This window comes from Echinococcus granulosus, assembly GCF_000524195.1.
Source record: "Echinococcus granulosus chromosome Unknown EG_S00097, whole genome shotgun sequence".
Classification (NCBI taxonomy): domain Eukaryota; kingdom Metazoa; phylum Platyhelminthes; class Cestoda; order Cyclophyllidea; family Taeniidae; genus Echinococcus; species Echinococcus granulosus.
In genome coordinates, this window is record NW_020170477.1 from 243746 (window position 1) to 254176 (window position 10431).

The following is a 10431-nucleotide window of genomic DNA, read 5'->3' on the forward strand; positions in this document are numbered from 1 at the left end:
CTTGGGACGCTACACATACTCTAGCTGGTTTATGCAATGCGTTGAAACCAAGTCCACCTATGTGTAATACGTTGGTTATTTGATTAGCAGTCGGTTTTGGTAAAGGTTCACATTGCGTTGTCCATTGTTCCTCGCCGAGTGAGCTGGTCTTCGAACCAGGCCAGCAGCTCAATACCTTCTGTATGTCAAATATATGTATTCTGCCCGAGTGTTATGTCTTCGATTCGCCTTCAGGGAAGTCTCGGTGTGCTACATGTGTGTGCTATTCATAGAACTCAAGTGTGGGAATTTTGAAATTCCTAGGTCATCTGGGTGCTAAATAATTAGGTTCTGTTATCTGATATTGAACATGCATGCAATAGAAGGGGGATAACTATGCCATTTTATTTTTGACTTGTACCTTGAGGTGTTTAATTGGTGTAAAACAACCTAAACACAATTTTAGCGACTAATCAAGCATAAGCTCCAGTCATTGCAACTTTGTGCGCAGCAATGTTTTATGTGTTGGCTATTTTGTTTTTTCCGCGCGTACTGTGCGAAGCTCCATCATGTGAATCAAATCTTTATAGAAATACAAGGGTGAGTAGAGAAAGCATTCCTAGGGGAGTTATTCGGTTGAATACTTCATTTATGTCTGTTGAAGATTGCTTAATCCACTGCTGTTCAACTCCGAATTGCACAACTGTTACTCATTTCAAATCAGTGAGTATGATTTTTACTGAGGTATTAAAGTAGAATAGAAGATGCCTGCTGTACAACTGTGGGGAGCCAAATATTTGTATTCGCATGGAATCCACAAAGGCCAATCTCTACTACGTCGTAAAAGGCAGTATTTTGAACTTTATGCATGTTCTGTATTTTCATTTGTCATGATACTCTTAATCTTACTGCTGTAATGACGTTAGGTGGACGGTTTTTAAAAATGCTAATCATTATTTTCACTAATCCGTGGATTTTCTTGAAAGTTTTTGTGGTGTTGTAAACCACCTTTGAATTTATATTTGATCGCTGTGTGAAAATCAAGTAAGTGTTACCAGGGAAACGCTACCTTAAAATATGCTTGGAGTTTTCCTTTCATGCTTCCTTCATTCATTCCCCCACAATCCTGTTTTTTTTCTAAAGATTCACATTTTTACTGCTTCTACGTTGCACACTTTTACGGTTTTCTCAAGTCTAAATTGGGCATTAAAACGCTGCGAATGTCAAAATAGGGTAACATTAAATGATTGTAAGCATAATTTTCCAAGTTACCTATGCTCTTTCAAAACCAGCAATTAGGAGTTTATTAGGTTTCCAAATATTAACAAGCATGCGATTTTTACATTGTAAGAAAGAATGAAATACACTTTATGTGAATCATTTTTGTCGGATTTATACACCCTAAGTGATATTCCTCGCATTGATTAGCTACGCAAATGTAGCATTGTTTTTTGGCGACGGGAAACCTCATTGCATACAAAATTGGTGTGTTTCACATCATTGCGCTTTTGTCAGCATTCGCTCGAATTCTTGAATGGTCGACATTCGCTCCAACATGAAAATACCCGTTTGTTTATTTTTTTTATAAACCAGATCAGTTATAGCTTGCACTTATATCAAAGCCCATACCACAGCATTGGCAATTACCTGCCTATTCACCTTATCTATAAAATGGTTTTTTGCTAGTTCATTGAGTCCAATACAACTTTGCCACTTAAGTAGCCAAAATGTATTTTTTTATCGAGCTGCCAGATAGCAGCGCACTCCCCAGTGTGACGTATGTATGATTCGACGTCGCACTGGCCCTCCTTCACTCTTCTGGCCCTGCATCACATGTCTTGATTTTTAATATTTGAAACAACATTCTTCTGCTCCTATGTTCGTAACAGAGCTACGAAATTTCCATTTTTATTTTTGCGCTTGTGTTTCGAAATAATTGCTTCAGGTGGAGTTCCTTTAACGACCTCCTTTTTTGTTATTCGACTATCCTGAATTCTTTTTTGGCATCGCCCTTATCTCTTTATTGAAGTAGTCTGATGCCACTGAGTCACCGGAAATGTCGCAATTCATTACTGAAATTACCTTTATACTATTTCATCTTCTAACTGGATTTGTATTCTACTGGTTTGACGCAATCAATGTATGGAGGACAAAGCAAATGATGATGCATGTTCTGGAAATGTGATTCATTACCATCACTTCTCCTTTTTAGTATTTATTCGAAATTTTTTCCATACATGGGTGAGTCGGAGAACATTTCATGTGAATTAGGAAGATTTGTTGATTGTGAATTTACAGTGCATTCACGTGTGTTAAACTCAAGGCTCGACTCACAGCTGAATCCATTTACAGTATCGATGACTCTTTCCCCTGCATAATAATTTATGCCTGAGATCTCTTGAATTTTAATGGCTCTCGGTGATTGTTGCTGTGTGTAGACTCACTGCAATTTTCCGTAAGCAATTAATGCTATTTTTTTACTCACCCCCCAGGGCAGTTAAGTATTAATGTTCGATGAGATACTCGTGACCTAAACTGTCTGAATCGCAGCCATATTAGTAAAAGGATTTCTATCAATTGGATAATTTGTGCCTCGCAAGCACCCATCCCAGCTAGATTTAGTGAATTTTACGATGTGTTTGTGTAATTTAGGAAATTCATTCCGTTTTGTCATTTGAAATTTGTTCGACCGTTGATGTAAAATACTTTGTCTCCAACAGTTCCAGGGGAAGATGAAACGAATCCCTTTTGGTCGCGTATGGCGATTCAGTCGAAAAAACAGTACACCCTGACAATAGCCGTCCTCGCCACGATCGCTCTCGTCTTCCTCGCCGGGCTCAGTTTCTGCGTCTACCTGCAATGTTTGCGCCGCAGAAGGCACAGTGGTGGTCATTCCAAATTTAGAAACCGACGAATTCATGGCGTCGGTGGCTCTTATCACATTCTTTTCAATTCGGACGACGAGGAACCTCAGCCCAATGGAAGCAACACACTCTTTTGATTAGGTCTTCCCCGACCCGTCTGTTTCCGTGGCCGACATGTTTATATTAGCATCTTTACTCAGACCTCCAGTATAATGTAAATTCTCTGCTAAAACTCCGGTCAATATTCCATTAAAAAGTAAGGCTTAGATTTTGATGTAGATGTTTGCTTTCTCACCAAAAATGTATTTGGGATCCACCGTAAATTTGGGCGACCCAAAGTTTTGCATCTTTCTGATAAACAGTTTATGGGAATCTAGAGGCTGCAAAAGGAGAAAAGTGAATTGTGAAGTGTTTCCTTTTTGCAGTTTGGTGATTTCGATGTATGACTCGAGTAACTGTAGACGTATTTTTAGGGCGTGTGGAGGGTGCGAATTAACTTACCACACACCGACTCCCTCTATACACGAGCCAGTAAAACTGAAAATGTTGGAAGGATTAAAGTTAGCGTTAAATCAGGCATCAGGGTGAGGGATCTCTCTGTTTTGAGTTGTGCATCAACACGTCTTTATCCGAATGCTGTCTGTCTCGAAAGCATGCGAAAAGATCCCGATTTTATTCACACTTACTGTTATCACATGATGACATCAAAAGACGAGTTCGCTAAGTTATTTACCCCTTGACATCGAATTAGAGATGTTGGAATTCGAATTGAAAACTGGATTTTTCACTGATGATTCTCACACGCAGTGGGAGATTAAATCACGGCTTCTAGCAAAGCTGAGATATTCCATGTTTAACTCTTTTAAGTAAAAACTCCCTTCCAAAATGAAAATATTTAAATGCGGACTATAATGCCACATTTCGTGGTAAAACTTTGCAGTTAGTACCATAGACCATCTACGCTGGCGCGCTGGTCCTGGGATGGAAGTCATATTCTAGGCCAATACGATTTGTTGGCTGGATTTTTCCCAGACATTCGCCTAGTAAAGGCACTCCGAAAGAGATCCAAAAAAGTTCACGACTGTTACTTCGTTCTTATGTTGAGATTGAATTACTTTATATTTTGGACTCCTTTTGAGGCTCAAGCTACGAGTTATTACAAAATACATGGTCCTATACTTCAAGTATATTGCATAGTGCAAAGGTAAATTGTTCATACAATACCTCATAAATTCATTGCTAAAAAGCAGGAGTTCATGGTTTGGAGCCATGGACAGTACCTTGCCAGCAGTTGGTCACTCCCTCGGCGGAGTTTTGGCACCTAAACTCACATACACGTCACGCCTTTATATACGGGCTACAGAGAAATTCATCCATCTTATAGCGTTCTCGAGAATACCTCAGGCACTATGATGTAAAGAAGGTGGTTACGACGTTAGCATAATCTAAGTGATCATGGCTTTAAGGAACACATCCGAAATGCAGCCCAGAAGAATTCATAGCTAGCGAACAGGTAAAAAGCAAGGGTAGGACTTTATTTTAATATGTGCAAGGAAGGTATCAGGTAAACCCGCGCCTGTGATAAACTCTGCTTTCTCGAAGAAATTAATCGGTATGGGCCGATGGGATTGTGCAACGCGCACAGTACAGGGATTGTGGTACAGTGGGCAAAACACAATTTTATGCATGAAATGTAAGAGGAATGCTTTAGTGGTTTATTCATCACTATGTGTGATTTGACGGGCATTAATATTCCCTCCGATTGTGCTTCCGATTGCAGATATGACATTCGGATAGTGCCATTAGCTCATTTCTTTTGTATGTCAATAGTAAATTTTCTGCCAGGATATTTTGACTCTTAGAAACTTAGAACAGCCCTGGGTGTTATTCAAGAAAAAGTAAGAAGAAGTTTTACCCGAGAAGGAGCAAGGAAAGTTTTAAAAGAATTGGAGAAAGGGTCTTAAATGCAATCGAAGAAATCACATGGTGGGTGGGTTGACTTAAAAGCAAAAAGATAAATCCGGCCAATGAAGAATTTTCGATTTGTTTTTTTTGGAAAAGGATTAGCAGTAATAAATAGGTAAAGTAAAAGTTGACCTTTCCTGTGCTTACTCGAAATGAGCCGCAGACTCCTTGTGATGCTGCAATATACAGACCATTTTCTCGAAAAACTGCATTTTCAACTAAGAACTTGGCTGCAGGCCGCGACATGTGAGATAAACAAATTTGAATTGTTGTTAGGTTAATCACAATTTGTTTGTTTTAATACTCATTACATCGAGAAGCTTTTGGCATCACTGTTTTTAAGTGGGTTTCGTTGTTCAGCTTTGGGGTGTTGCGATGGTTAAGGAAACTCGTTACTACGACATTCTTGGTGTCTCTCCGACCGCAACTTTAAGTGAAATTAGAAAGAGCTATAAGAAACTGGCTCTGAAATATCATCCAGACAAAAATAGCAATGACAATGGCGAGAAGGTAAGATAGCGATGTTCCTACTTACGTCGATAGTTTAAAGAAATTTCGCAAGCCTTTGAGGTTTTGTCGGATCCTAAAAAACGAGATATATACGACCAAGGCGGGGAGCAGGCCCTGAAAGAGGGTGGAGGCGGGGACTTTAGTTTCCACAATCCGTTTGACATCTTTGACATGTTTTTTGGTGGTGGTCCTCGCTCCCGCGGGCCGCCCCGAGGTCGCGACACCGTTCACCCACTGGCCGTTACGTTGGAGGAATTATACAATGGATCAACTAGGAAGCTGTACGTAACGAGGAGTGTCATGTGCCCTAAGTGCGGAGGTAATGGTTTTATAACTACAGCAATTTGTTTTTAAGGTATCGGTGGGAAGCCTGGCTGTGCTAAGCCGTGTGACACTTGCAATGGCACAGGTGTTAAAGTGAAACTTCGCCAGATTGCACCCGGTGTTGTCCAGCAATCACAAACGATTTGTAACGAGTGTAATGGTGCTAAAGAAGTGATTGCCTCAAAGGACCGTTGTCCAAACTGTAGTGGGAACAAAGTTGTAAGAGAGAAGAAACTTCTCTGTGTAGAAATTGACAAGGGCATGATGGTGAGGCTTGTGATTTTACGCCTATGTACTTAGGATAATCAAAGCATTCGTTTTGCTGGCGAGGGAGATCGTGTGCCCGGAATTGAGCCTGGTGATATCATATTCAGCCTCGACGAGCAGCCTCATGATAGGTTTCAGAGAAGAAAAATGGATCTTATCTATACCATGGTGATTACGGTTGCTGAGGCTCTCGTTGGTTTCCGCCATGTCATAAAAACGCTTGATGATCGGCAATTGGTTGTTGAAACAAAGCCTGGAGAGGTTATTAAGCCTAATGAACTGCGTTGTATTCCCAATGAAGGAATGCCACGATATAAAAATCCATTTGAGCGTGGACGGCTGATAGTCAAGTTCTTTGTTGACTTCCCTGAATCTCTAAGCCTGCATACAGTAGAGGCGTTGAAGGGAATTCTTCCAGTTCCAAGTCATGAGGAGATCAGTCCAGATGCCGAATACTGTGAGCTTCAGTCTGTTGAGGAGTGCACAAATCCCTCGAATGATCATCAAGAAGCATATATGGAAGAGGATACTGATGGTCCTCAGAGAGTGCATTGTGGCACCGTATAACTGTTCTGACTTCCCATATAACCGTGTTATTTGGCACTGTATCATGTTCGAGCTTGTTGCAGGAAGTAGTGTATTTGGCCTGCGTATACGACCCACTGTCTTTGCCATTGGCCCTTCTATCATCAAATAAATCTCCATTGCGGAAGGCATCATCTTGTGCATGGGCCGCGTTAGGAATGCGGATGTCAGGTTAGTTTCTAGCTTTCCCGTAGTGGGTTGCCAGTTATTTTAATGCGCTAGGAATGTCAGCTGTGTTAATCCCGGGACCGCTTCCAACGTTGTAGTGTGTAGGCCTACATAAGTTCGCGCCTCCGTGCACCATACTAAGCGCGTCTTTCTAGTGATCTTTGTTGGGTGAGCTTAGTGGACTCATCTGTTATCATGAATCCCTTCATTGGGCTGAAGTGCTTCAGGTCCAGACGTGTGTTACATCTAAGTGGCGAGGTTGTTTCCTGTCTGCATCTTATCCCACATGTGTGCTCTTGTGTAAGTTTCCCAACTGAGGGTGGAGCTTCTTTTTGTTTTTTGGTTTCCCTGAAGGCATCACTCGCTCTGAAGCATGGTGTTGTGCACCTTTTGGTTAGGGCAGATTCTCAAATGTGGGGTCGAGTTCGCCTTAGAGTAAAAACACGGAACTTTGGCGCTGGGCCGTGGTGGCATTGCTGTAACGCTATTGTCGCCCCGTTTCCCGTTTAATTTGTTACTCCTATTTATCCCATTGTTGCCTCGTCATGCCTACTATATTAACTGCTTGGATGCACTCGTGCGGATCGAACGCGATCGGCGCAACCAAACGTGAATTTTAATGTGCCTTCTTTCCTAGTGGGCAGTCGAGACACCTTTAGATGTGAATGATTCGCGCATCGCTAGGTAGTTAAAATACAAGCTTGAGGCGGTCTGGGTGGCAGCGAACGCTTTTAGTAAACCACTTCTCAATGGGATACGCCTCGCTGGCACAACTGTTGTTTCAATTGCTGACCTATACTCCGCCCAACCTGCTGTTACTGTTGCTTTCCTGTAAGACCAACTACTCACTTGGCAAAACATGAGGGGCATGACGCCCAACAGGTCGAATGAGAGCGGTCCCCTATCTGATTTGCCTTTCTCCGGTCGCGTATTCGGCCACCATTATGGAATTCAGCTGATGCAACCAAATTACTTCTCAAAAGTAACAGCTGTCCGTGGTGCCTTGTCGGCATGAAAAAGCAGGACGCGGGACATTCATCTGCATACCTCTACAGCCAAACAGAAGTGTGAGGGGATACGAGTACGATTGGCCATCTTCTAAGAGGGATTCGACACATTCCCTGAATCACTTCACCCGAAGACGAGAGAATCCACAGATCTAGTAAAGAAGCCCACACCGACAGGCGACTGTCACAAAGACTGACATGAAACTCAAATTCTCGAAGTCGCACAATGACTAAATTTAGACCTGAAGTTCAAACAGGATGATGGCAGACTGCGATTCCCGAACTTTTATTCAGTAATGGTGAAATTCAGGTAGTTATAGGACAATTAATGGGTTATCAATGAGAAGAGGAAGGTGAAGTGATGGACTAAATAAGCGAAAAATTGAATAAGTATCACAGCCTCAGGATAGTAGGTAGATGATGCGGGGTAGGTCCTACGATCCATCAGATGATTTGTCAGCGAAGCCTTTTCCACTGTAAAAAAAGGAGATGGCCTTAAGCTAACTCACCGTCTTCAGATGGACCGCCTGTCACAGACTTCAACATCTAGGAACAAGATAGGAGTATACTTAGACGTGTATTTATCCCGTAAGCCTCCGAAAAGGACAAAGGCCCCCCCCCCTCCCCCCTCCTGCCCCAACGACGCACAGGATTGGTTTACTCAAAAAAGAGGTTACACCGCGAGGTATTACGATATAAAGTAGTAACAATGATGCACGAAACTTGCACTTTTTATCTTTCAAACGAAACCTCATTTTTGAAAGAGAACGGAAAAAACCTGAAAACAGCTACGCCGCCACTTTTAAATACAATCTGATAGAAACCTATTGCGATTTTTAAAGTTTTTCATTCTTTAGAGGCCTTGAACTAAATCCGATCTAACCAGCTACAGAAACAAAAAGCCTAAGCCAGAAACCAGCGACGTAAGCTAGGGCGACAACGCAAGTCAAGGTTGCAGGTTGATGGAGTTATTGCAGCCACCCACTACTTTGTGGTTGCAATAGCCATTGAATTGGCGCGACCAAAGGCAGACGTGGATGGTTCACCGGTAATGCACACTTTCATTGTAGCGTAAGGCTCGTTCACTCTATCCCCCTTATCTGATGGTAACCACGATCAAATGCTCGTTACTTGAGCAAGGCGCGCTTTTACCAATTGTTTGTCATTTTTAGCTGATGTCACATGTGAAGAATGTGCCATTTGTAAGTACAAAGTGTTTGGCAACGATACATGTTAAAACACTACTTGGATTACCAAAGCTCTGCAATCATACCCTTGCTTATACAAGGGTGGCGTAAATAAAACACTAGAAAATGGTTTAGAGCAAAGCCTACCCTCTGTCGAGTCTGTAGAAGAGAATGTACGAAGGTTTTGGATGCTTCCACCATGCTAATAATTCAACATCACATGACATATAGAAGAGGTTGAGAGGGAATTACCTGATATTTGGCAAGAGTTTGCATTAACAGTTTTTTGTCAGCTTCTAACCTACTGATCTGACGGGAAAGCAGCCTAAGTTGGAAAAGAACTCAAAGGACAGGTTTGAAGCAATACTTGTTTTCTTGAAACACAGTGTCAGCACCAATGGAGTTGGTTTCCTCATTTGATTCAGTTTCATCCGACTTCTTCCAATGAATCAACTCAGATAGGATTTCCTGTTTTTCTTCGTTGCACAATTCCAGGTCTCTTTTAATCCGCTGACACTAAAATAAAGAAAGCGCTACAACATCTACGTTAAATACATAAAACACAACAAGGTAAAGCGTAATACCTCTAGAGTTTTGAGTTCAAGCTGCTTAATCAGGGATTCACGTCCCTGAGTTTCGAATGAGGACTTTTCCTTAGCCATCAGTTCCAAGTTTCTGGAGTGCTGAAATCCCGCCGATTTCTTTAGAAGCGCAATATCATCCATCAGTTCGGCGTTTCTTTTGCGCAAATTACTTAGCTCTGTTTCCAGAATACGACTATGCATTTCACTTTCATTTAGTTTAACCTTTAGCTAAAGAACGTATAATAAAATGCAGCGTGCAATTAAATGTGTACATTAATAAACAGATTCCGTTGCGATGAGGTGCCGAAAGTAGGAGAGCCAGCTTCAGAGCCCAGCACTTGTTTCAAATTCTTGTAGCGCTCTTGAACCTAAACTAATCAGAGGTAGTTCGACCTTACCTGTTCCGCCATCAACTTAAACTGGTAAGCTTCCTTTTTGGCATCCTCGAGCTGTTGTGTCAGGATGACTATGGCCTGGCGTTTGCTAGAAAGTTGCAATTTAGTAACGTTTAACTGAAAAGTTGTCAGTGTTTAGGGTCGGTATCCAAACCTCATTTGATAATGAGTCTAAATTTGCGTATATAGATTCATCCTATGCAATAACAAATATAGGAATCAAAATACCATTTCGAGTCGACAAACTGCGAAACGTCGATGTGGACGGAAGGACGTCTGATATGTGAGGCTAGAAAGCACCACTACGCAATATCTAGGCTTCGATAAATCTAGGTGGAAATGACAAGTAAAATGGGAGAATCACGAACCTCATCCTAATTTTCATTGATTTCAGGATATTTTCTTATTATTTTACTCATAGTAGTGGCTAAAAGTCAAGTAGTAAATACTGCATTCACACAAAGATAATTTAGGTATTTTTCAGTACATGACCATGTACTATCTAAAGATGATCCACCAAATTGGCATGCCTGTTCGTAAATTAAAATGTTTTGTAAGAAGTGTAATGTAATACGGTAGTGGTTTATCCCTCGGTT

At 41.5% G+C, this 10431-nt stretch overlaps 3 protein-coding genes across 3 annotated transcripts; 1 reads left to right on the forward strand and 2 right to left on the reverse strand. All coding sequences in view use genetic code 11, as the record gives it.

Moving 5' to 3' along the window:
• Positions 1–925: 925 nt before the first annotated feature.
• On the reverse strand, positions 926–4114 carry EGR_08155 (hypothetical protein; the record flags this gene model as incomplete). Its single annotated transcript, XM_024497404.1, has 5 exons — positions 926–1008; positions 2086–2183; positions 2217–2407; positions 3139–3216; positions 3959–4114. 5 exons carry the CDS (start codon positions 4112–4114, stop codon positions 926–928), a joined length of 606 nt encoding a protein of 201 aa, XP_024348200.1.
• A 1069-nt stretch (positions 4115–5183) lies between these two features.
• Positions 5184–6476, forward strand: EGR_08156 (DnaJ subfamily A member; the record flags this gene model as incomplete). Its single annotated transcript, XM_024497405.1, has 4 exons — positions 5184–5318; positions 5352–5637; positions 5674–5909; positions 5943–6476. The coding sequence occupies 4 exons, from the start codon at positions 5184–5186 to the stop codon at positions 6474–6476; spliced, it is 1191 nt and encodes a 396-aa protein (XP_024348201.1).
• Positions 6477–8164: 1688 nt separating this feature from the next.
• EGR_08157 (hypothetical protein) lies at positions 8165–10220 on the reverse strand (the record flags this gene model as incomplete). The annotated part of the gene is made up of 9 exons (XM_024497406.1): positions 8165–8215; positions 9109–9181; positions 9224–9372; positions 9441–9668; positions 9713–9808; positions 9839–9952; positions 9990–10031; positions 10064–10124; positions 10204–10220. 9 exons carry the CDS (start codon positions 10218–10220, stop codon positions 8165–8167), a joined length of 831 nt encoding a protein of 276 aa, XP_024348202.1.
• Between the last annotated feature and the right edge of the window lie 211 nt (positions 10221–10431).